Below are 26,843 nucleotides of genomic sequence, written 5' to 3'. Positions count from 1 at the left end.
CCAGGCTAGAGTGCAGTGGTGCATTCTCAGCTCACTGCAGCCTCGACCTCCTAAGCTCAAGTGATCCTTTCACCTCAGCCTCCAAGTAGCTAGGACTATAGGCACGTGCCACCATGCCCAGCTTTTTTTTTTTTTTCCCCGCAGAAACAGGTTGCCCAAGCTCCATCTGTCTCTTTAAAAGCACTCTAATCCATGGTGTCTTTCCCTCCTGGACTCAAAACTCCCAAGGCAAAATTAAGATCTAATTCATCTTCCTGATAGAGGCTCATTATTTGTTGACATGCTCCCACAGCCAAGTAACAGAAAAGCTGGTAACATGTTTAAATTAGCTGTATTACTTGAAAGAAACGTTGTAAATCTACTGAGTAATATATTTACAAAAATATTTAGGATTGTTCCCACAACCGAATGATGGATCCATAAATTAGTAGAAATATAAAAGTTTATTGTTAAATTCATACATTATAAAAGTGATCTTTTAAAAAAAATCCAATATTCACATAAAGTAGACATAATACAAATTAGGCTACTGCCCATCATATATTTTTTGTATGTTTCTTATGAAAAATGTCCACTGTTGTTTCATGACATGGTCTTAAATCAAAATCACAATATCCAAGAGAAAAACGACTCTAAGAAGAGAAGAAAAGAGTATCATTAAAAATGGTACAAAAACAGTGCTACACATTTACTCATAAGATTATATCCTACCTGTGGTTTCTTAAAATAATCAAGTCCCCTTCCAATCTTAATCATCCATCCATTGTTGAACCTGTTGAAATTAGTATATAGTATTATATTCAAGACATTAAAGTCAGACTATTAATAAAGCTGTAGTGTATTAAGTGTCAGCAAAATTTCCCCCTAACAAAGCAAACCACTTCCTCCAGTGACTTGAGTTGAATCAAACCTGGGGTTCGTTATGAGCTGTGTCCACAATGGAAACAGTCATAGAAACAATCAATTGATTTAAGTATCTGATAGTTTAACCTTGAATTTCAGCTTGATAAAACTTTTTCGTGTTCTGCTAACAAGTGGTGGCAAAGTGTATTCAGGGCAACTGGTGGTGTTTCAAGAGTTCCCCTACCTAGAGATGGGGAATGTGCAGGAGGAGCCCAGGGCCCTGACCTCTGCTTTAACTACAGCAGCTGCATTTTCATCTGTTTTGCATATTTAGTTTGTGATTAAGTTTTTATTAAAACTGAGTGCCCTTGCTATAAACATATAACCACTGTGCTAAACAAAAGGAAGATATCACTAAAATAACCGTATATTCTGTTTTCTTATAGACTCAGCAAATTGTCATGCCTACTAGAATAATAACCCATAAGAAGTAAAGCCACAGTAAGTAAATATTAAGTTCACTAGAAAATAAATTATCCTAATATCATAACACTATATATACAGTTGAGTAGACAGAAAAGTATTCTCTTTTTCTCTATGACACAGAATATGTAAATATTACTCCATTAGGAAATATTAAACTCACACACAAAACACTTGGCTTACTTTGTCCAAAAGTAAGCCAAGTGTTTTTTTCCTTCTCAGAAGTGAAAAATTACTAAATGGAGTTTTTGTTGAATTTTAAATATTTATAAATAAATAGTAAATATATGCAATTATATAGAACATTTTTAAAATTTTTAAAGTATATATGGACTGCATGAAAATTACAGCATTATTGTAGACTGACCTAATTTCTCGGTCATGTATTGAAGAAGAGTACCGCACTTCCAACAGCACTCCATGGCTCCTCAGTGACTCTTCTATTTCTTGCAGGCCCCTACTTTGCTGCACTTGCTCAGTGCCCTGTTAATTGCAAAAATACGATTATCTGCCTCAGTTATTATTGTTATCTTAGACTATCCCTAAGCTATACAATCTATATCATAGGTGGATTAAGATGGAAATGTTCTATACTCGTTTCAATGCCTACTCTCTCAAAGAAGCAACTAAACAATGTGAGGTAGTTTAAAGAGCAATTGTTTTTATCAAAATAATTTTCTTTTCTAATGTGGACATAACTCCATCCTGTCTCCTTAAATGTAGTTTGGAATAGTTTTAGTCATCCAGGTGGAGCTGACTTCTTTTGAATTCAATTGTAGAAGTCATAATTATTTAGAAGCATTCCTATTTTAAGTCAAAGTCAAGATAGAGATGCCCACTACCACATCATGCTACCAACCCCCAGATATAATAATTGGTAAAGAAACAAAATTGTCCATAGTGCAGACAGTGTGATTGCCTCCTGGAATATCCAAGAGACTAAACTAACAAACTGTTTGAATAAGCGCATTTAGCAAAGTGGCCAAATACAAAATCAGCATCCTAAAATCAGTAACATTTTTTCATGACATGCTATGCATGCTGTTAGATAATAAGTTAATTCCCAAGGAAATAAATCTAGCTGAAGCACTGCATCTGTGTTTTCCTTGACGGGACTACATCTTGTAACTGAATAAAGTTAATAAGTTAAGAAAGAGTAAGTGCTTTCAGGTACCTACTTCATCCAGAGAGGTGAGAAGGTGAATAGTTTTTACTTTACATGGCCTCTTAATAAGCATCTCACAAAATCGAAGAAAGTTATACAGCTAAAAGACATTAGAATGGATTATTACTAACTTAGTGCATTGAATATAATATTTCATTATATTTTAGTACGTTCACATACCTGATGAGTATGTCTGATATAAGGATCTTCTATCCAAACTTCTGTAACTGTCTCATTAAGATATTCGCGAAAAAGTGACTCATAACTGAAACCTGTTGCATTCTCTTCTATTTTAATTTGCTTGTGATATTTTCCATCTATAAAACACAGGCTTCAACAGTAAAACCAGTGACCATTTTTTTTACACATTTTATATTTTATATATAGTGATTAATCAGCATCAGATACACATTAATTTTTTTCACTTATTCATTCAGCAAATACTTATTGAATGCCTACTAAATATCATACACATTGCAGGATGTTACACACACAAACGTATTTAAGGCAAACCATTACATTAGTGATTTCTGCCTTCACAGAGGCTAGGCAAGGGGGAAAATCCAGAGGTTTCCTGGAACAGGTCCTTGAGCCGGATCCTATAGACCAGGCAGTTTGCTGAAGGGAGTAGTGTATGTATAAAGGTATCCAATAACTTCCTGTCACCATGGGTAGCACCACATACTATAACTCAGTGGCTCTCTGGTCCTTCTCTTCAGACTTGTCTTTTTATGTCTTGTAATCTAATAACTAAAGTGAGTATTAAACATGAATGCAGGGCAGGATGCAGTGGCTCACGCCTGTAATCCCAGCATTTTGGGAAGCCGAGGTAGGTAGATCATTTGAGGTCAGGAGTTCGAGACCAGCCTGGCCAACATGGTGAAACCCTGCCTCTACTAAAATTATAAAAAGTAGCCATGCATGATGTCAGGCGCCTGTAGTCCCAACTACTTGGGAGGCTGAGGCAGGAGAATCACTTGAACCCAGGAGGTGGAGGTTACAGTGAGCTGAGATTGTACCACTGCACTCCAGCCTAGGCAACAGAGCAAGACTCTGCCTGAAAAAAAAAAGAAAAAAGAAAAAACATGAATACAGTATAATATGGAGCTTTGAAGTCTTTCTTGGCACGTGTAGAGTTTTAAACAGAAATTTACAGTACTTCTTAATAACCCAAGCTAAAGACGGGGATGTCACAGGATCAATTAGATAGATTATTGCTTTTGTTAATTCAAAATGAACATTGAAAAGTTATCAGAAACCTTTAAGGTTTTAAAAAAATGTGACCCCTGGCTGGGCGCAGTGGCTCACACTTGTAAACTCAGCACTTTGGGAGGCCGAAGTGGGAGGATCACCTGAGGTCAGGAGTTAGAGACCAGCCTGATCAATATGGCAAAACCTCGACTCTACTAAAAATACAAAAATGAGCCAGGCGTGGTGGCGGGTGCCTGTAGTCCCAGCTACTCGGGAGGCTGAGACAGAAGAATTCAGAGGTTGCAATGAGCCGAGATCGTGCTGCTGCACTCCAGCCTAGGCAACAGAGCGAGACTCCGTCTCAAAAAAAAAAAAAAAAAAATGACCCCTAATGCTAGTCCCTAAATTATATGGTAGCCCCTAAATTATACTTTACACTTTGTTTAAAAATCAGTAGTTTGGATTCTGTTCCAAATATTTCCACAGAGATAATGTTGACAACTATGCCTTGTTTTTTAAGCCAAGATAGCCACATAGAGGTTAATTTAATTCCATGTACTCAAAACCACAATGCTGAAGGTACTGTATTTCATCAATGTTTTGGAGTAAAATTTCATTCTAAATTTCAAATTGGGGTGAAGGAAACACAATTTTATTCGTACTGAACAAGGGAGCTCAGTGGGGGATCCCCAGGGTATGTACTGATACAGAATAGTAGGAAGAGATGGGGAAAGGGGTGTAGAAAGCATAGAGAGGAAGAAAAGCTGGGGCCTGGGGGCACTGGCTTTTCAGGGCAGCAGTACCTTTGGCTATAGAAAGCAGCAAGTATGCACTCAGGTAAGGGTGGAAATGGCCATTTACAGACATTTGTAAACTGGATGCTTAGGAGTAGGGAACTAATGATCAATGGGGAACAATACCTACCTGACGTCTAATCATTAGGAATGCTTAACTCCTGAGGTGTTTTGATTCACAACAAAATCTGAGGGAAATCCTAGGAGTTTCTTTAGCTTCTTTCGTGATTTTGGTCATTTCATAAAGGGAAATATAAATAAAATACACAATTTACATTCGGTATTCCTCTGTAGTATTTCTTAAAATAGGGTCCACACATAAGCTTCGCAGGGATTTGTGAACCCCCTAAAAATGGCACGTAACATTCTCCAGTATGTGTAGCTTTCATTGGATGTTCAAAGGTCAAAGGGATGTCTGACATTCCCACCCCCAACTGAAAAAAAACCAAACAATTAAGAACAACTCCTATATGGGAAATGCAGATTAAATCCTGTAAGCTCCCAGGGACAACTAGTCCAGACCACACAGAGCTCCAAAGGGCGGGAGCCAGGAACACTGGGTGAATGGACGATCGATCGTAGTCGTTTACGGATGTGTTTTCTAAAACAGCCTCTTTACCTTCTTTTTCTTGCTCCAAGTGCTCCTTTATGTTTTCCGCTCTGTCCATGTATTTGGAAATTTTTTCTCTGAGATTACATCTCTTAGTATTATCTTTGGTACCTACCAATTTAAAAATATATATCTTAGCAAGTATCAAAACAATCTTTCTATTTAATTTGGGCACTGTTTTCAGTTTCTCCAGTTTTCTACAAATATCCTATCCTTTAGTATGATTTGCCTCAGTCCTCAAATACACACGATAAGCTCAAATTTGGCTTGAACATCCAAGACCTTCATATTTACACGAAACATGTGATGCAGCTTGATTTGGGAGTGGGAACGCTTGACACTATGTCTCATCTCTAGGACACCAAATCTGGTGGGATGAAAGGTGGCTCATTACGTGTCAAACTCATGTCTGAGCACTATTTTATCCTAATTACCCACAAGTTTGAAGTTTCTGCATAATTAAAAGATAGCAAAAAATATTTATCTTCCACAAAACCAGCTACTCTTCCAGACCTCCCCATTATATAATGCACATTTTTCCAGCTACCACAAAAATGTTATTTTTGAATATACATGATCATAAAGTTTTACTCCAAGCACCCATCCTCCCAAATCAGTCAACAAATCACTTCTTGTTCCTTCCCTTCTTTCCTTTCAACATCGCTTATATTTTCCATAATAATTTCATTTTTTGTTTATTTTGAGACGGAGTCTCGTTCTGTCGCCCAGGCTGCAGTGCAGTGGGACGATCTCGGCTGTCTGCAGCCTCCACCTCCCGGTTCCAGCAATTCTCCTCTTAGCCTCCTGAGTAGCTGGGACTACAGGCACCCACCACCATGCCTGTCTAGTTTTTGTATTTTTAGTAGAGATGGGGTTTCACCATGTTTTGGTCAGGCTGGTCTCCGACTCCTGACCTCAGGTGATCCGCCCGCCTCAGCCTCCTAAAGTGCTGGGATTACAGGCGTGAGCCACAGTGCCCAGCCAATAATTTCATTTGAATCTCTCATTTTAAAAAACATTTTGAGTTAATTTTATATTTACAGAAAAGTTGCAAAAATGGTACAGATAGCTCCTTCACCTGGATTCTCCTAATGTTAACATATTACAAGCCATACTACAAATATCAGAGCTAGGAAATTAACGCTGAAACACTACTGTGAACTCATCTACAAACCTTATTTGAATTTCACCAATTTTTCCACTAATGAAAGTGTTTTCTGGTCCGGATCCCATATTGCATTTACTTATGTGTCCTTAGTCTCCTCCAATCTGTGTTAGTTCCTTAATCTTTCTCTGCCTTCTATGACCTTGACATTTAGGAATAACATCCGTCAGTTATTTTTGCAGAATGTCTCTCGTTTTGGACGGTCTGATGTTTTCTCATGATTAGACTTGGTTTATGCATTTTTTGGCAAGACAATCACAGAAGTGATGTACCTTGCTTGGTAGGTACGTGATGTTTATGTGTCTTACTACTGATGATATTAACTGACCACTTGGTAAAGGTAATGATCAAATCAGGGTAATCAGCCTATCTGTCATCTCAAATATTTAGTTTCTTTGTGGTAAGAACCTTGAAAATCCTTCATTCTAGCTATGTTGAAACATACAACACATTATTAACTATAGTCACCCTATTGTGTAATAAGACACCGGAATTTATTCCTCTTATTTAACTGTATTTTTTTTTCTTTTAAGAGAGACAGGGTTTCGCCGTGTTGGCGAGGCTGGTCTCGAACTCCTGACCTCAAGTGATCTGCCCACCTCGGCCTCCCAAAGTACTGGGATTACAGGCATGAGCCACTGTGCCTGGCATCTAACTGTAATTTTGTACCCTTTGACCAACCTCTCCCCATTCCTCCTACCCCCTGCCCTTCCCAGCTTCTGGTAACCACTATTCTACTCTCTACTTCTACATCAACTTTTTCAGATTCCACATATGAGTGAGATCATGTGGTATTTGTCCTTCTGTGTCTGGCTAATTTCACTTAACAATTTCCTACAAGTTTGTCCATGTCACAAATGACAGGATTTCAATTTTTATGGCTGAACAGTACTCCACTGTATATATGTACCACATTTTCTTTATCTATTCATCTGCTGATAGACACTTGGATTGATTCCCTATCTTGGCTATTATGAATAGTGCTGCAGTAAGCATGGGAGTACAAATATCTCTTCAACGTAATGATTTCATTTCCTTTGGATGTATACCCAGTAATGGGATTGATGGATCATATGGTAGTTCTCTTTTTAATTTTTTGAGGAATCTCCATACTGTTTTCTATAATGGCTATACTCACCTCTTATTTTGATTCCAGCAGGAGCTCCTTAATTGGTCTGCTTAACTTCAGTCTCTACAGGTTAATATCTACTTTACATCCTTGCCATATTCAGTCCTTTATTCAAGAAATATTTATTGAGAACTAACGACATGCCAGGCACTGTTCTAAGTGCTGTGGATACAGCAGTTAATACAACAGACACAATTCTCCTCTATTGTTCAAGTAGGAAGAAAGAGAACAATAAAAACAAGTTGGTAAAACATGTATATTAGATTGAGATAAGTGCTATCAAATAAAATAATGGAGGACAGGGAGTGCTGGGATGGGGTTATAATTTTACACTGGAGGTCTGGGAAAGCCTCACAAAGAAGGTGATATTTGTGTAAAGGCCTGGAATAGGAGAGAGTGTGCCATGCAAATAAGTATCTGTGAGAAAAGAGCACATTCCTGAAAGAGACAAGCCCTGAAATGCAACTCCAATTATGTTACTCCTTTGTAAAAACCTTAAATGGTTTCTCCTTGCCTGTGGAATGAGTTAGAATCTCCTGGTAGTCAAGGCATTCACAATGTGATCCAAGCCCCTATCTACCTTTAAACTTAACTTCTCACTCTTCCTCTTCAGACACGTGCTCAACCAAACTACTTATTTGGTAAGACAGCACAGGAATTTGAAGACTCTTAGATGAATTTCTGACTTCTGAAATTCTTTTTCCTCCAAAGCCCCCATCAAACTCCACCCTCCCATGACCTTTAACTGTTGAAATCCTCATTGTGCCTATCTATAGATCTCTCTCTCCTGGCACTTATTGCCTGTATTAGCGCTATTTGCATTTTGGTCTTAACCCATCTGTGTCATGTTACATGTAACCTCTACGGGATCAGTGAAGCACACTAGAGAAGAACTGTGATTCTCCCGCTTCAGATTCCTGGTGCAGCCAAAACTTGAGCAGTGTTCCACCTGACCAACACAGTACACCGTCTCTCTTCTGGGATTCAGTATACACAGGCCTTGGGCTCTGACTGTGACTCTACCACCTCCTAGTGGCAGAACTTGAAAGCGAACAATATTTTTTATGCTGTAAAGCGAGAACACCATCAACTCCTACTTGATAGGGCAATTGGTACGGATGAAACGAGATCATATTTTTAATGTTCTCTGCAATGCCTGGCACTCAGCACTGAAACGTGATAGCTACGCTTAGTGCTGTTGTCACTGTCATCATTATCATCAAATAATGCCCCAGGCAAGGTAGAGTTTATAGTTCTGACCAAAGCACCAAACCATGAAGGGCTTCCCTCTGCTGCCTCAAAGCTTCGGTAACACTTTAATTATAAGAAGCTTAAACTAGAAAGCACAGAGGGAGCTTAGTTCAGACTGGGAGTGTCAGTGGGTTGGGGAGCAGGAGTTGATCTTATCAATTTAATACATAAATATTAAGTGTCTACTGTGAGCCAGGGTTGTGCTGGGTGTTAAGGAATATTTGGGTATTTCTTAACATTGAATAACTAAGTAATAGGAAAAGTCTCACTGTCCCCTCCACAACCCTGGGCATTTCTCACACCGCACTTCACCCGTTTAAGAAAAACGTTTCTTCTGCCGCTATATAATTTTACTTTGGCTTGCTTTAAATGCAAATGTTTAAACAGAAAATTAAAAATAATCGTATAATAAACACCCTTATTACCCATCACCTAGATTTTTTAAATTAGCATTTTTGCTCAAATAGAGCTTCGATTTTTAAAAAATTTTTGCTTAAGGAAAATTAACTAAGACATCATAGCATCTCTTTCTAAAACACTTTGGTCTGCATCTCTAAAAATTTAGGATAGTTTTCGGGGAAAAAAAAATCATATTGCCTAAGAGAATAATTTTAATGTCACCCAATCTATATTCAAACTTTTCTACTAGATCCAAAAATGTCTTTCAAAGTTCGTACAAACCCAGGTCCTATCAAAGCTTATATATTACACTGGGTTATATCTCTTAAGTCTTTTAAAATCTAGACTAGTAGCCTCCCCACCTTTTCTAGATGACATCAATCTACTAAAGATCTAAAGGAAAGCGGCCCAGGTGTCCTGTGGAATATCCCACCTTCTGTATTTAACTGCTTCTTCGTGGTGCGGAAGAATCGTTTTTAACTCATTCACTTCACCCCAGACACAGCAGGAACCAGTTCCTTTTCCTCAGGTCCTCCCCGCCTTGCCTCATTGCTCACCTTTCAGAACCTGCAGGAGCAGATCAATTCCCTCTTGGTAACACACCAGAGCCTGCGGATACCGCGACTCCGAATCTAGTTCTACCGCCCGCTTGAGCACAGTGGCTGCAGCTGTGCTCTGAGGATCCTGCCCCAGCCCGGACTTCGCCATAATTCCGGGAATTTTCCTCCACCTCAACCCAGGCTGAAGTGAAGCGGGTCTGCTGCGCTTCCGGGAAGCGGTCATGTGACACCCAGGCGCCTGCGCTCTCTTTCTAGGGACTTCCTGAGGGGGAGGGATTTCGCCGGAACAAAAATGCCCTATTGTGCAGGTCGCGCTCACTGCGACGGCAGGCTTTGAGTGTGGCACTTGGTAGGTCTTCCGCTTCCCTTCGGTGGAAAAGTTCGGGCTGAACGTTTAGCTGGTGCTGGTGAGTGGGGAATGAGTGGCCGAGAGTGCGGCATTCTTCGCAAGGTGTATCCGGGAGCCCTCTGCAGATCCTAATGATTTTCCCTATTGCGTTCTGAGTTGGGAGGTTACGGCAACCTAAATGGGTCTGCGCCTGATCCCGTCACATTGGCTCCCGTAAGGCCATTGGCCTGCAGGATCCCCCCGTTTCCCAATTCGCGGGATCCAGGGCCACGCGGCTTTTTGGGCCCAGACTCTGGAGCTCAAGGACGGAGCCGCCGAGGCTGGACAGCTTGGGAAAGGGAACCCAAGCAGCATTTTCTGTGCTGCTGCTTTATTGCCATTGGGGATTAGGGTTGCTTTTTTTTTTTAAATGAAGATAGAAAATTGTCTTTATTTTTGTATTGCTTCATTTTATAATGCAAACATCCCAGAGTTGGCAGTTAGAATATTTGCCATTTTCGTGAACCCGGGAGGTGGAGCTTGCAGTGAGCCGAGATCATGCCACTGCACTCCAGCCTGGGCGGCAGAGCGAGACTCCGTCTCAAAAAAAAAAAAAAAAAAAAAAAGAATATTTGCCATTTTATTAAAATTATGATTTGTTACCATTTTGATCGAGACCTACCAAAAGCTGTTTGTTCTGCCCTTTTTGCCAAGAGGCAGTAATGAGGGCTGCCTACTGCTTGTTAGGCACTAGGGGTTCAGAGAAGACACACGCTTCCAGCCTTCAGAGATCTCCGGTATCTCTGCAAGAGTGATTCTATGTTTTACATTTCAGAAGTGTTTTTCCCCCTTTAATAATTATATACATTGACGGTTTAGAAAAAGAAATCGCTTTTTAACGTTCCTGTTGCACGCATGGTCATTGTAAAAAGACAAAAGAACTATCGGTCGGTGTGGGGGAGGAAAAACACCTTTTTTCATACCCCCAGGCGCATATTAACGCTTTTCTGACAACCTTCCGGAATTTTTCTGTAAATAGACACGTTCACAGACATTTAAAAAAATAGAAATGGGATCATACTTCTGTGATGCCTGGTATTTTCCTATTTTACAGTAGGAGACAGTAACTTTTACTTTATTAAAACGTATTCCTTGCCAGGCGAGGTGGCTCACGGCTGTAATCTCAGCACTTTTGGAGGCCAAGGCGGGAGGACCACGAGGTCAGGAGATCGAGACCATCCTGGCTAACACGGTGAAACCCCGTCTCTACTAAAAATACAAAAAACTAGCCGGGCGTGGTGGCGGGCGCCTATGGTCCCAGCTACTCAGAAGGCTGAGGCAGGAGAATGGCGTGAACCTGGGAGGCGGAGCTTGCAGTGAGCCGACATGGCGCCACTGCCCTCCAGCCTGGGCGACAGAGCGAGACTCCGTCTCAAAAAAATAAAATAAAATAAATGTATTCCTTGAGTCAAACGTGGTGACACCTAGCTCCAATTACTGGGAAAATTGAGGATTGCTTGAGGCTGAGTTCAATACCAGGAACTTAGGGAGACTCTTATCTCTAAAAACTTGTAACTTTTGACTATCATACCTTCAGAAGTCTGTACATATTTAAATTTCAGTTATTCTGCAAAAAAATATATTGTGTGCCTGCTATAGGGCAGATACCACTTTACACAGATGCTTGGGATACTTCTGTGAATATAACAGACCCAAAACAACAAAATCTAAAAACCCGTTTCCTATGGAATTAGCATGCTGTTGAATGGATATGCACCAAACAACAAACCTAACAGATAATTAAGTTACGTTAGAAGATACGCACAATAGAAAGAAAAGAGAGGAATTGGGAGTGTTGACAGTTGGGGTATGGGTGAAAATGTCAAATGATGTGATCTGGTAGACCTCATTGAAAAGGTGAGATTTGAGCCAACAATTAAAAAAGATAAGGAAATTAGCCATGTAAGTATCAGGATCATTCCAGGAGAGGGAAGAATTATTTGGGATTCTTCTGAATGGGATATTTGTTCTTTCTCATTAACTTGTTCACTTATTTATATTAGTATGAACTTAGGGTTGGTTGGTTGTTTATTTATTTATTTATTTATTTATTTATTTATTTTGGTTTGGGTTCTAAGCCAGTAATACTTTGTTACTTATTTTGTTGCTGAAATTGTTCCAGCTTTGGCTACAGTTGACTCCAGTGTCCCTTTGACATACCCCATCATTATGTTTTTTCCAGTAGTTCCTTTCTGGCATTACAAAGTGCTCCAGACATAATCAGCCATTTCTCAAAGGAGCACTGGTTCGTTTTATTAAAGAATGCAGCCAAGATCGGGGCACCTGGCGTGCTCATTGCCACTGAGTGCTATTGCTGTAAGTCCTCTCAGCTGACAGAGCCAACACATGTGTGTATGCATATCTATTATTATTTCTAATCCCTCAATATCTATATTAAGCTAAACAATATAAGGTATGTAAGGATCATTGTAGCCTTCCATTCTTGCTTATGTGTAACTTCCCACTTCGACAGTGAGAATCCTGGCCCTCTGGAAGATTTTTGAGCAGAGCGATATGATCTAAGATTTAATGAGATGATTTATTGCTGATATACAAAAAAGATATTAGGGGGATTGGAACGGAAGCAGAAGTCCAGTTAGGATTTTGTTGAGATCTAAGTGATCAGAAAGATTTTTTATAAAGTGTGAAGCTAAATATGTTGGAGTAATACCTAACCTTGATACGAGGAAGTCTGGTAAAATAATTTAGCATTAGACAGGTTCAGTTGCTGAGGAATGTTTCTGAGGTCTAGCTCTTTTCAAGAGACGTCTTGCATTGATTCTCACAGTTCCATTGCTTTATCCACATCACAGGAAAGACATGCAGAACTTGAATGAACTAGAATCTGCGGGACACTGAATTACAACACTTAACCTATGTTAGTGTGTTAGAGCACAAGTCTCCAAACCCCAGGCCTCAGATCCAGACCATTTGCTGGCCAGGTAGGAACCAGGTGGCACAGCAGGAGGTGAGCTGAGGTGGAATGAGCATTACCACCTGAGCTCCGCCTCCTGTCAGAGCAGTCCAGTATTAGATTCTCATAGGAGTGTGAACGCTATTGTGAACTGTGCATGCAATGGATCTAGGTTGCATGCTTGTGAGAATCTAATGCCTGATCATCTGAGGTGAACAGTTTCATCCTGAAACCTTCCCTGCCACCTCTCCCTATCCATGGAAAACTTATCTTCCATGAAACTGGTCCAGTACCAAAAAGGTTGGGGACTGCTTTTAAGAATACTTTTAAGAGCATTCTTATTAGCTTTGTAATAATTTAATAATAATAAAAGCTACCATTTATTGAGGGCTTCCCACATGCCATGTACTGTTTTAGGTGCTTTGTAGGATAACTCATTTGCAAGACGACTATTTTCTTTCTTTTCTGGGAGAGAAATTGTAACACACGAATTAAGTAACCTGTCCGACATATACATGTAGTTCATGAACTTAATCTTTCTGCTTTCAGTATAAGTCAGTAGACTACAGTTGTTTTGTGTCTAATTAAATAAATATGACCTTTTTAGGTTATAGAAGCAGTGCGTGTGCGTTGAAAATAGTTAAAAAAAATACAAATCAGCAAAAACAAATTCTACTTTTTAACAGAAAGGTGTTACGGTTTAGTGAAAATGCACTCGCCTAGAAATTAGGAGAATGGGATTCCAGACCACATACTTTATTGATAACTGGATGCACTTGGATAAATCATTGAACTTTCTGGAATTCATGATCCTCATTCATAAAGTAAGGATGTGGGCAGTCAGTTCTAATAGGAGTTGAGATTTCTCCAGTCCCTTCAGGCTCTTTAATTTTCTGTGATTCTGTGGCAAAGTATTCTTTATCTGCCTTCATTGTTGAAGAAGACACTTTAAATGATAGTAGTTTTGTGGAATCAATCTAGGTCTGACTCATTTGATGAAAATGGGGTGTGGTTAATGTGTATAATTACTACCTGTGGTTGAATAAAATATGTATAAATTAGTTCGTGCCCTTATTGTATTAAAATAACCAATATGTTTTACTGTTAAACTTAAGTCAAGTTTACAATTAATTTGCTGCTTAGTTTTTTAATGCTAGAGAAGGGGAAACCTGTTCATTTCCAGGACATAGTTGACTCATGGGTCTACTTCCTACTTCCCACAGCCTCTAAAGAAAGCAGTCACTGCACTTATGGCTGGGATTTTGCGCTTAGTAGTTCAGAGGCCCCCGGGCAGACTACAGGTAAGTGTTTCTTTTCAAGAATTTGTCTTTTTCTACCCCTTATGAATTTTTTTTTTTTAAATCATTCCAAGGCAAGTTAAGTTCTTTTTTTTTTTTTTTTTTTTTTTTTTTTTGAGACAGAATCTCACTCTGTCGCCCAGGCTGGAGTGCCGTGGTGCTATCTGGGCTCACTATAGTCTCCACCTCCCGGGTTCAAGCAATTCTCCTGCGTTAGCCTCCCGAGTACCTGGGACTACAGGTGTCTGCCACTACGCCTGGCTAATTGTTGTATTTTTCATATACTCGGGGGTTTCACCATATTGGCCAGGCTGGTCTCTAACTCCTGACCTTGTGATCCACCCGCCCCAGCCACCCAAAGTTAAGTGCTTTCCCCAGTTCCTTTTTGATATTTTTTGGATATTGAGAATTAATCTTGTTTATTTATGGTTTATCTGCTGTTTTATCCCTAAAGATCTAGAATCAAAAAAGATCTTTTTCTGGAAAACATGCCAATAAAAAATGGCTGTCATTGATTCCCCTTGGTCTGTCTTAATCTTAAAGTTTTAGGTTTTTTTTCCCCTTAGATTATGGAAGTACATTTTCAATAATACAACATTAGAAAAATATGGAAAATCAGAAGGAAGAGAAATAATCTCTAGGAGACCATCAGTGTTAGTATTTTCCTGTATCTCCTTCTAGGCTTGCCTTTAGAAAGTGCAGTGGTGCGGCCTCATCTGCTCCTAAGGGCCAGAGCCTAGATGAGCCTATTGACCTGCTCCTGGCTGCAGATGACAACAATGTAAGGGGCTTTATATTATATTACCTTAACCTCAGATTAATCCTGGGAGGTCAGTATGATTTCCTTTTTAGTGCTGAGGAAACTGACCCTCTGAGAGAGTAAGTGTCTCATGTCTCACAGCTGGTAGGCAGCAGAACTCAGCCCACTGCCTGCCTTCTAGTGGTTTATGCCATCTCTGCAATGCAGGAAATGCTAGGAGGGAGTGATGGGAACGACTGTTGCCCATTCCCACGGCAGTGTCCTGGTATGAAAGGTCGGCAGTGAATCCTTTTTCTTCAGCAGCCTGAGAGAAGTGGGATTGGAGGAACGTAGAGCAGGAACAAGGGATAGGAACTAGGAATGATGACATTGTTAGAACTAGAAAGGAAACTGGAAACTCACTTTGGATTTCTTTTATATTGTCTTGTTAAATGTGAATTATTGCACATTATCTAGAGCAAGAGTTGCTAAGCTATGGCCTCTAGGCCAAATTCAGCCTGCCACCTATTTTTGTAAATAACAGTTTTATTGAAAACTACCTACACCCGGCCTGGCGCCGTGGCTCACGCTTGTAATCCCAGCACTTTGGGAGGCTGAAGTGGGCGGATCATGAGGTCAAGATCAAGACCATCCTGGCTAACATGATGAAAACCTGTCTCTACTAAAAATACAAAAACAAATTATCCAGGCGTGGTGGCGGGCACCTGTAGTCCCAGCTACTCGGGAGGCTGAGACAGGAGAATGGCGTGAACCCGGGAGGTGGAGGTTGCAGTGAGCCGAGATGGCGCCACTGCACTCCAGCCTGAACCACAGAGTGAGACTCCATCTCAAACAAAGAAAAGAAAAAAGAAAGGAGAAGAAAAATAGCCACCCCTGTTTGTTTGCATATTGTCCGACTGCTTTTACCCTATAATGGCCAAGCTGAGTTTTGGCAATGGAGACTACATAGCTCTAGAGCTGGAAATGTTTACTATCTGGTCCTTTACAGAAAACAGTTACCAATCCATGGTCTCAAAGTATATTTATGCGCTTTTACCTTTGTATTGTGTTAGCGCTTAGATGGGATGCATTCGCTCAGCTAGGGTGCTAAGATATACCTTTAATAATTACAGGGTAGGTTGGAACAGACTTCTGTTACCTAAAGATTGGTGGGTATGGATTTCTGTACTAGGTAGAATTCTAAAAAACAAATGATTTATATCATATTTTAGACGGTGACAAAAGGTGTGGAGTCTCTCATTGGTACAGATTGGATTCGTCACAAATTCACCAAATCAAGAATTCCAGATAAAGTAAGAACAAAGTTTGATTTTTTTTTTTTTAATGTTAGTGTTGTTCTAAAAAATATGTTTTAAGTGGTACCTATTTTTGTAATATTGAAAGATTTTATGTTAAATTATATGTGGATGTAGGTGGGAGTACAGAGTTTAAAGCATAGTGGGATTTATGTAAATGGTGATTATTAAAAACAAGTTCTGTCACTTGTGTCACTGGCCTTCACAGTAGTGGGTGTTTATCATTTCAGTCTATTTATTCCTACTTATGGTTTGTGTATGTGTGTTGGTATCACCATTGTCCTGAGAAAGCAGTAGGTCTTCCTGCTCAGGCTCTCACTGTGTCACTCTTCATTTTCACTTTCCATATCGATCATTGCTACTTTGGATCTTTCAGCTTTTTCTATTTGATTTATGTGTATCTATCATTCTTTTAGATAATACTGACTAAGCCTGCCATTGATTCTTGTTTTAATTTTTTTTTTTTAAGAGAGTTTTGCTTTGTTGCCCAGGCTGGAGCACGGTGGCGCAGTCTCGGCTGGCTGCAACGTCTGTCCCCTGGGTTCAAACAGTTCTTGTGCCTCAGCCTCCAGAGTATCTGGGACCACAGGCCCGTGCCACCACACCCAGCTAATTTTTGTATTTTTAATAGAGATGGGGTTTCATCATGTTGCCCAGGCTGGTCTTGCACTCCTGATCTTGAGTGATCTACCCGCCTTGGCCTCCCAAAGTGCTGGGATTACAGGTGCCTGGCCTGTTTTTGTGTGTTTTTTAATTAGTAGTCTTTATTTCTTAGAGCAGTTTTAGGTTTGCAGAAACATTGATTGGGAAGTATGGGGAGTTCCTATATGCTCCCTCCCCGCAGCATACACAGTGTCCTCTATAACTGAGGAACCAACAACGGGACACAGTATTATTAACTAAATACCATGGTTTACACTAGCGTTCACTCTTCATGTTGTGAAGTTCTATGGGTTTTGACAAATGCGTAATGTCATGTATCCACTATTACAGTATTATACAGAATAGTTTCACTGCCCTCAGTATCCCCTGTGGTTCACCTGTTTATCCTTCCCAACTCCCAACCCCTGGCAACCACTGATCTTTTTATTATCTCCATAGTTTTGCCTTTTCTAGAATGTAGCGTAACTGAAATCATATGGTATACAGCCCTTTCAAACTGGATTCTTTCTCTTAGCAATGTACCTGTAAGGTTCCTCCATGTCTTTTTGTGGCTTGCTAGCTTATTTTTATTGCTGAATAATATTCCATTGCATGGACTTGTACAGTTTGTGCATTTGCCTGTGGAAAAACATCGTGGTTGCTTCCGGTTTTGGACAGTAATGAACAAAGCTGCTATAACCATTCATGTATAGATTTTTGTGTGGACATGAAGTTCTAACTCATCAGTTAAATACCTAAGAGCATAATTGCTGGATTGTATGTTAAAGACTATATTTAGCTTTGTAAAGCCTGGGTTTTTTGTTTATTTGTTTTGGGCGAGGGGTTCCTAATATTTTTTGTTGTGGTAAGATATACATATAACATTTACCATCTTAACCACTTTTAAGTGTGCTATTCAATGGCATTAAGTACATTGACACTGTTGTGCAACTATCACAACCATCCATCTCCAGAACTCTTTTCATCTTGTAAAATCGAAACTCTATATCCACTAAATAATAACTGCCGACCTAGGCAACATAAGGAGACCCAGTCTCTACAAAAAAAAAAAAATGAGATGGGTGTTGCGGTACACACCTGTAGTCCTAGCTACTCAGGAGGCTGAGCGGGGAGGATTGCTTAATCTCAGGAGGTTAAGGCTACAATGACCTGTAATTGTGCCACTGCACTCCAGCCTGGGCAACAGAGCAAGATCCTGTCTCAAAAATTAATAATAATAGTAACTCCCCCATTTTCCCCTCTCCCTAGCTTTTGGTGACTACCATTCCCCATTGATTTTTCTTAAAAGATAAAACAGTATTACCATTGACTACTTTGATACCTTTAATGTGCTTGGTGTTCTTTTATCAGAAATCTCATCCAGGTACAATGGCTCACACCTATATTCCTAGCATTTTGGGAGGCTGAGGCAGGAGGATCGCTTGAGTCCAGGAATTCAAGACCAGCCTGGGCAACATAGTGAGACTCCATGTCTACAAAAAATTTTAAAATTAGCTAGGTGTGGTGGTGCATGCCTGTAGTCCCAACCACTCAGGAGGCTGAGATGAGGGGATCACTTTAGCCCAGGAGGTCAGGGGTGTAGTGAGCCATGATTGGATCAGTGCACTTCAGCCTCAGCAACAGAGTGAGACCTTGTCTCAAAACAAAATAAAAAAACTTTTTTATTTTTCGAGTCTTTGTCTTTCCACTGCTATCCTTTCCACAACTATGTTGTCTTATATCTTTCCATGTTTCTTACTCTGTATTTCTGGAAGGATAGATACAAATGTTGGCATTCATTTAAAATATGCAAGGCTAGACACAGGCAGGGGAATAACACACTGGGGCCTGTGGGGGGCGAGTGGAGGGAGAGCATCAGGAAAAATAGCTAATGCATGCTGGGCTTCATACCTAGGTGATGGAATGATAAGTGCAGCAAATAGTGCAGCAGGTTGCCATGGTACATATTTACCTATGTAACAAACCTGCACATCTTGCACTTGTGCCCTGGAACTTAAAATAAATGTGCAAGGCAGTGGTTTCGATCATCAGCTGTGATAAATGTGAAAACCTTTAAACCTCAGGAAAATAGTCCCTGACTGTTTGTTTGTTTTTCTGGAGACAGAGTCTCACTCTGTCTCCAGGCTGGAGTGCAGTGGTGTGATCTCGGCTCACTGCAACCTCCACCTCCCAGGTTCAAGCAGTTCTCCTGCCTCAGCCTCCTGAGTAGCTGGGATTACAGGCACGCACCACCACGCCCAGCTAATTTTTGTATTTTTAGTAGAGACGGGGTTTCACCATGTTGGCCAGGATGGTCTTGATCTCCTGACCTCATGATCCATCCCCCTCAGTCTCCCAAAGTGCTGGGATTACAGGCATGAGCCACTGCGCCCGGCCCCGCCTATCTACTGAACTTATTCCTGTATTCTCCTGTATTCTCAACTGGTTTCTAGACATTGCTACTTAGATAACTTATAGGTATTTCAAGTTCATATCCAAAATTCAACTCATCTTACTTTCCCTCCAAACAACCAAATAGAAAAGAAGGTGCCTCTCTTGTATTAGTTACGTCAGTTAATGCTACCATCCTCTATCTAATTTCCCAGACTGGAGACATCTGAATCAAGCTTAGCCTCCCTCTTCTTCACCCAACACAAATCCATCTATCTTACTGCCCAAAGTTCCTCTATCAGTCCTTTTTCTGTTACAGCTGCTGTAGTTCAGGCTCTTTAACCATGGTCGTAAGTGCCTCCTAACTGGGTTTCCTTGTGTCAGGCTCTATCCCCAGTTGGTTTTATTCTCAGGTAAGAGTTTTCTTTCCAAATCTCTTAAAAACATGGTCCTATTGGTTCTAACCCTCTTTAACTCTGTATCCCCAGCAGTAATTTCTAAAGGCTCAACATGGTTGCACATAGTTTAACTTCGTCCCCTGCATTGCTTTTCATGCTTTTTTCTATATTAGTCACCCTGAACCACTTGCCTTTCCAAAGTATTTTGTGCTTTTTCATACTGTTCTTTTAAATATTCTCACCTTTCTTTAGTGCACCTACCCCTTCCTCTGATCTCCACCATCCTTCTCGTTCTAATCTCTTCAAAATCCCTAGAAAAATATAAACAAACAAAACTCACCAAAAAATACTCTTAATCTTACCCACCCAGAGATAACTGCTGCCAGCTCCTTCCACATCCTTCTCTGTTGTATGTTTTATTTTTTTCTTTTAGACTACTCAAGTGCAGTAATGAGAAGGAAAGAGTAGAATAAGGAGTTCAATCTGTGTTGTATGTTTTAAGATGTGATTTATCTCATATGAATCAGTGCTTCTCTAGCTACTCTCTCTGTCTAGTAATATAATATGAACCTCTCACTGTATACATTTCTTTTTTTTTTTTTTAAGTTCTGGTATACATGTGCAGAATGTGCAGGTTTGTTACATAGGTATACATGTGCCATGGTGGTTTGCTGCACCTATCAACCCGGCATCTAGGTTTTAGGCCCCGCATGCATTAGGTATTTGTCCTAACGATCTCCCTCCCTTTGCCCCCGACTCCCCATGTGTTCTCATTGTTCAACTCCCACTTATGAGTGAGAACATGCAGTGTTTGGTTTTCTGTTCCTGTATTAGTTTGCTGAGGATGGTGGCTTCCAACTTCATCCATGTCCCTGCAAAGCACATGATCTCATTCCTTTTTTTTTTTTTTTTGAGACAGAGTCTCACTCTGTCGCCCAGGTTGGAGTGCAGTGGCACAGTCTCACTCACTGCAACCTCCGCCTCCCGGGTTCATGCCATTCTCCTGCCTCAGCCTCCTGAGTAGCTGGGACTACAGGCGCCTGCCATCATGCCTGGCTAATTTTTTGTATTTTTAGTAGAGACGGGGTTTCACCGTGTTAGCCAGGATGGTCTCGATCTTCTGACCTCGTGATCCATCTGCCTCGGCCTCCCAAAGTGCCGGGATTACAGGCGTGAGCCACCGTGCCTGGCCAATCTCATTCTTTTTTATGGCTGCATAGTATTCCTTGGTGTATATGTACCACGTTTTCTTTATCCAGTCTATCATTGATGGGCATTTGGGTTGGTTCCATGTCTTTGCTATTGTAAGTACTGCTTCAATAAACATACATGTGCATATGTCTTTATAGTAGAATGATTTATATTCCTTTGGGTATATACCCAGTAATGGGATTGCTGAGTCCAATGGTATTTCTGGTTCTAGATCCTTGAGGAATCGCCACACTGTCTTCCATAATGGTTGAACTAATTTACATTGCCACCAATAGTGTAAAACCATAAAAACCTTAGAAGAAAACCTAGGCAATACCATTCAGGGCACAGGCATGGGCAAAGACTTCATGACTAAAACACCAAAAGCAATGGCAACAAAAGCCAGAATTGACAAATGGGATCTAATTAAACTGAAGAGCTTCGGCACAGCAAAAGAAGCTCACCATCAGAGTGAATAGGCAACCTACAGAATGGGAGAAGAATTTTGCAATCTACCCATCTGACAAAGGGCTAATAACTTAAATTTACAAGAAAAAAAAAAAAAAACCCCATCAAAAAGTGGGCAAAGGAAATGAACAGACACTTCTCAAAAGAAGACATTTATGTGGCCAACAAACATATGAAAAAAAGCTCATCATCACTGATCATTACAGAAATGCAAATCAAAACCACAATGAGATATAATCTCACGCCAGTCAGCATGGCGATTATTAAAAAGTCAAGAAACAATAGATGCTGGCGAGGCTGTGGAGAAATAGGAACGCTTTTACACTATATACATTTCTACAAAACTATTTTTAATCATTGAATAATATTCTTTTTTATTAAGATACCATCTTTTTGGGGTCAATTTTTTTTCTCAATCTGATTCCCCAGAGGTATGACTCTTGATCTAATGTCTTTGAGACCTTTATATATATTTTATATGAGTCTTAGAAACAGTATTTATAGAATATATCACATATGCACACTCATGTATTTGGTACGGATGATGCACATAACAGCTTACAACACATAATTATATGGATATTTCTTTTTGGTTTTTGGCTCAAGAATATATTATGGCCATCATTCAGTGTGAAGACCTGTAAGGATAGTAAACCTCATTCATTTTAATGGTAGTATTGTATCCTATAGGATACATCGGAATTTGTGTATTTGCACTGGGCACAGTGGTTCACGCCCGTAATCCCAGCACTTTGGGAGGCTGAGGCAAGTGGATCACTTGAGGTCAGGAGTTCAAGACCAGCCTGGCCAACATGGTGAGACCCCCGTCTTTACTAAAAATACAAAAATTAGCTGGGCATGGTGGTGTACACCTATAATCCCAGCTACTCATGAGGCTGAGGCAAGAGAATTGCTTGAACCTCGGGGGCAGAGGTTGCAGTGAGCCAAGATCGTGCCGTTGCACTCCAGCCTGGGCAACAGAGCAAGGCAAGGCTCCATCTCAAAAAAAAAGAATTTGTGTATTTGTATCATTTTGCTTAGTTTTATTATTAATCATTTTATTTAGAATGGATACATCATAATGTAGTTATCCTAGTGAGGAACATGGGTTGCCTTAAAATTTTTCAGTATTACAAATAGTGTTAGAATACACATCCTTATTCGGTACATTTTGTGCACTTAGAGGAGTGTTTCTGTGGGATAACTTCTTAGAACCTTTTGATTCTAAGATAATTAATTCAAATATTAGCTCTGTGGAGCTGTTTCTGATCCCTCATAAGCAGAATTCATTAGTCATTTGCCTGTATTCTTGTAATACTTTGTAGAATGTTTTTATAGTATTTATGTTTTATTTTCACTTGTAATTTACATGTTTGTTTCTCCACCTGACAGTCAGCTCTTCACCTGAGAATAGGGAGGGAAGAGGATGCAGCCCAGTGCCCAGCTCATAGCAGGGCTTACAGAGTCTCCTGGCATTTAAATTATTTAGTGTCATTGGTTGCTCCTACTTTGTTCTACAGGTTAAAATCCATCTCTCTGAGTAATCAGACTGATAGAAATGTTCAATTTGAGGTTGAGGATTACGTGATGATTAAGGATGAGATAATTATGTAGTTGTGTATGTGTGTGTGTCTTTTAAGAAAAAATGGGAGGTATATAGAAACTGTGTAAGCTGGAAATTTACCATTTATAATTATTTCCTTTCTAGGTGTTTCAGGCCTCACCTGAAGATCATGAAAAATATGGTGGAGATCCACAGAACCCTCATAAACTGCATATTGTTACCAGAATAAAAAGTACAAGAAGACGTCCATATTGGGAAAAAGATATAATAAAGATGCTTGGATTAGAAAAAGTATGCAATTATTGTAATCATCTTTAGTGTTGTTTACATTTGCTTTAAATTTTATACTTTTAAAACTTTGAGGTGTCTATTATTTATTGCGTATTGCTTAGGGTAATTTATTTGTAAATTTGGCTTAGAATGAGCCCTCAGTTTAACATTGTACTGAAACATGGAACAATCTGCTCTTCAGGTTGGTTGATAACATTGCTTTGTTGTTGTTGTTCACAGTCGCATACCCCTCAAGTTCACAAGAATATCCCTTCCGTGAATTCAAAATTGAAGGTGGTTAAGCATTTGATAAGGTTTGTTGTTTCTTCTCTTTTTAAAATGTATTGTGTAGTGTAATTCTAAATGCATTTTTCTTTCTTTTTTGTTAATGTTCTGAAAAAAACTTTTTAAAAAACTAAAATTTTGGTTTTTTTAATTGACACGTAATAATTGTACATATTTATGGGGTACATAGTGACGTTTCAATATATATAAAGTATAGTGATCCGATCAAGGCAACTGGCATACCCATATCCATCATCTCAGACATTTATCATTTCTTCATGTTGGGAACATTCAACATCCTCCTTCTAGCTGTTTGAAACTGTGTGTTATTGTTAACTGTAGTTATCCTGCAGGGATACAGAACACTAGAACATATTCCTCCTATCTAAACACATTTTCTTATGTCACAGAATCCAGCCCTTGAAGTTGCCACAAGGACTTCCAACAGAGGAGAACATGTCTAACACGTGCCTCAAAAGCACTGGGGAGTTAGTAGTGCAGTGGCATCTGAAACCTGTGGAGCAGAAAACACATGAGTCCTAGTGCCCCAGCAGCTTCCGATTGGAAAATGTAAATTGTTTTTATTTAAAGATGGTGAGAAAGTGTTTTCATTAAAATATGTTTTAAAAACCATTTTCAGGCCGGGCACAGTGGCTCACGCCAGTAATCCCAGCACTTTGGGAGACCAAGGTGGGCAGATCACCTGAGGTCAGGAGTTCGAGACCAGCCTGACCAACATGGAGAAACCCCGTCTCTACTGAAAATACAAAATTAGCCGGGTGTGGTGGCGCATGCTTGTAATCCCAGATACTCGGGAGGCTGAGGCAGGAGAATCGCTTGAACATGGGAGGTGGAGGTTGGGGTGAGCTGAGATGGTGCCACTGCACTCCAGCCTGGGCAACAGGACGAGACTCCATCTCGGGGGAAAAAAAAAAATTCACTGACTAAACCTGCTGCAGTTCTTTTTTACTGTAGACTTGAAGATTTTAGTTTAATTTGGTTTAATTCTTTGTCCTTTCACTGTTTCACTCCAAAACGGGTAAGAATGGCATTGTTTGAACATCCAGGTTCGGGTCTACTGCCACCTTAGCAAGCGTCATCAACTATTTTATAAAAATTGCATTATTGTTGTTGTTGTTTTTGAGACAGGGTCTTGCTCTGTCGCCCAAGCTGGAATACAGTGGCATGATTTCAGTTCACTGCAGCCTTGACCTCACAGACTCAAGTGATCCTCCCACCTCAGCCTCCAGAGTAGCTAGGACTACAGGCAGTGTGCCACCACACCCAGCTAATTTTTTAAAGTTTTTTCATAGAGATGGGGACTCACTGTGTTGTCCAAGCTGATCTCAAACTCCTGGGTTCAAGCCATCCTCCAACCTCAGCCTCCCAAAATGCTGGGATTACAGGCATGAGCCACTGTACCCAGCCAAAATTGTTTTCTTATTTAAGTGAATTTGACAATTTCTGTGAGTGGCTTTTTGCATGAACACTGTGCAATGTGTTGGAGAAATCCAAAGCTGACCAAAACATGGTCCCCACCTTTTGGAACTTACAGTCTGTTCTGGGGAACAGAGATTCAGCCAAAGTCAAGAAACACTGGATGCCAGCTAGTTTTGTGCTATAGTGTCTATAAGTACATATGTGGATATGGGTTCATTTTATCCCTAAATATAGTACCAAACCAGCATTTATCTTCTAATTATAAACCTAATTTGGCCTAAACTTTATTATTGCACACTGCCTGAACAAAACATATTCATCTCCATGTAAATTTTTTCCTCATGGAACAAGGGTGTGAAATGAAAATATTTTAGGATTTATTCAAAAACAGACTATTCTGTTTTCAGCTTCAAAATTGTTCTTTGAATCCTAAGGAACCTCTGTCAACAGTTGAGGTTGCTACTGAAAAGAAAAAAGGAGGAGGCAGAAATCTTAATGTTTTTGATCATTGCATTAAAGTGGAAGTGCCACCCACAGTGAAACCAGATCCCACTAATAAGCTTAAAGGCGATTGCAGTTTTAATTCCGTAGTTATTGAATATCCAGTGTGTGTAAGGCCTGGAGGGGAGCCAAAGGACACTAACTTCTAAGAGCTCCGTCTAGTTGGAGAGAAACCTGTATGCCACAACATATAGTGTCCTTGCCTATGTGGGGTTGAAGATGTCTGTGTAAATAAAAAAAGCCTCTGCTAATTTAGTACCATCTCTTTTACTGTGCTAATTTTTCTTTTTCTTTAGAGACAGGGTCTCTGTCACCCAGTCTGGAGGCAGTGGTATGATCATAGCTCACTGTTACCTCCAACACTTGTGTTCAAGTGATCCTCCCACCTCAACCTCCTGAGTAGCTAGGACTACAGATGCACGCCACCACTCCTGGCTAGTATTTTTTTAAATTTTTTGTAGAGCCAAGGTGTTGCTATGTTGCCCACGCCGATCTAGAGTTTCTAATCTCAAATGATTCTCCTGCCTCGGCCTCCCAAAGTACTAGGAATACAGGTGTGAGCCATCACACCTGGCGTTAGTGTAGTAATATTAATATTGTGTAAATTGAGGAAAATACCATGGTTAATTTTTACTCAAACGGTAAGAAAGTTTGAGTAACTAATTTTAACCTCAACAGCCCATAGCTAGAAGAAGGGATCTAAATGTTAACTTGAATATTTAGAAGTAAAAGTGTCTACAAGAAGAAGAGTCTTTAGTGAAAATATGGGCATAGGCCAGTGGCATTAGCTTTCTATTGCTGCAGAACAAATTACCACAAACTTAGCTGCCTAAAACAACGCACACTTACTGTCTCACAACGTCTGTGGGTCAGAAGTCTAGGCAAGGCTTAGCTGGGTAGCCTGCTTGGGATCTCGATGCTGGAAAAACATGTCTGGCCAGGTGCTCATTGTAGCCTTGACAGGGAAGGGATCTGCTCCCAAGCACTCTCAGGTTGTTGGCAGAATTTGTTTCCTTACGGCTGTAAGATTCATGGCAAGTGGCTTCATCCAAAACCAGCATTAGAGAGAGACTAGCAAGATGGGCACTACACTCTTAATCAAATAAATGCAATCATGTACCTTGCGTCACCTTTTTTGCATTCCATTCATTAAAAACAAGTTGCACCTCCTACCTACACTCAAGAAAGGGAGGAATTACACAGAAGTGTGACCACAAGGAGGCAGGGCTCATGGAGGCCTCCTTAAAGTCAGCCAGCCAAGCCTGATAAGTCAATCCTGGAGCTTATCATAGTGGCTGTGTAGTTTAGAAGGGTTCTTCAGGTTGGCATTCCTTTGCCTCAGATCATCATTTCAAAACCCTATAAGGGCTTATTCCTCGGTCTTGACTTTGTGTCTCTGAGGATTGCTTTGTTTAGCGTCCCCTGCCTTCTTTCAGGAGGTTTTGCCT

The 26,843-nt window shown here is 40.1% G+C and overlaps 2 protein-coding genes across 11 annotated transcripts; one reads left to right on the top strand and one right to left on the bottom strand.

Annotated features, from left to right (window-relative positions):
• Positions 1-424: 424 nt before the first annotated feature.
• Positions 425-9,841, bottom strand: MITD1 (microtubule interacting and trafficking domain containing 1). Of its 7 annotated transcripts, none has more exons than XR_002516786.1 (8): positions 9,588-9,820; positions 5,096-5,197; positions 4,607-4,695; positions 2,672-2,808; positions 2,505-2,591; positions 1,694-1,809; positions 712-772; positions 425-632 (listed from the first exon to the last, which is right to left on the bottom strand). XR_002516786.1 is itself a non-coding variant. In XM_021925096.2 (8 exons), exons 3-8 carry the CDS (start codon positions 5,142-5,144, stop codon positions 537-539), a joined length of 546 nt encoding a protein of 181 aa, XP_021780788.1. In that variant the 5' UTR covers positions 5,145-5,197; positions 7,390-7,485; positions 9,588-9,701; the 3' UTR covers positions 425-536. The 7 variants fall into 7 exon arrangements, 6 of the variants coding, with proteins under 6 accessions (XP_021780788.1, XP_017803264.1, XP_003909068.2 ...); XM_021925096.2 differs by lacking the exon at positions 4,607-4,695 and adding an exon at positions 7,390-7,485 and having other exon boundaries at positions 9,588-9,701; XM_017947775.3 differs by lacking the exon at positions 4,607-4,695 and adding an exon at positions 7,390-8,447 and having other exon boundaries at positions 9,588-9,695.
• On the top strand, positions 1,295-26,519 carry MRPL30 (mitochondrial ribosomal protein L30). Of its 4 annotated transcripts, none has more exons than XM_009184746.4 (6): positions 1,295-1,344; positions 14,116-14,193; positions 16,162-16,242; positions 23,044-23,190; positions 23,410-23,483; positions 23,865-26,519. In XM_009184746.4, the coding sequence occupies exons 2-6, from the start codon at positions 14,143-14,145 to the stop codon at positions 23,995-23,997; spliced, it is 486 nt and encodes a 161-aa protein (XP_009183010.1). In that variant the 5' UTR covers positions 1,295-1,344; positions 14,116-14,142; the 3' UTR covers positions 23,998-26,519. The 4 variants fall into 4 exon arrangements, with proteins under 4 accessions (XP_009183010.1, XP_003909069.1, XP_009183009.1 ...); XM_003909020.5 differs by lacking the exon at positions 1,295-1,344 and adding an exon at positions 9,841-9,997; XM_009184745.4 differs by lacking the exon at positions 1,295-1,344 and adding an exon at positions 9,853-9,939 and having other exon boundaries at positions 23,865-26,514.
• The last annotated feature ends 324 nt before the right edge of the window (positions 26,520-26,843 follow it).

Source organism: Papio anubis, chromosome 14, assembly GCF_008728515.1.
Source record: "Papio anubis isolate 15944 chromosome 14, Panubis1.0, whole genome shotgun sequence".
NCBI lineage: Eukaryota > Metazoa > Chordata > Mammalia > Primates > Cercopithecidae > Papio > Papio anubis.
The sequence above is the reverse complement of the archived record's forward strand: the minus strand, read 5'-3'. Positions and strand labels throughout refer to the sequence as shown.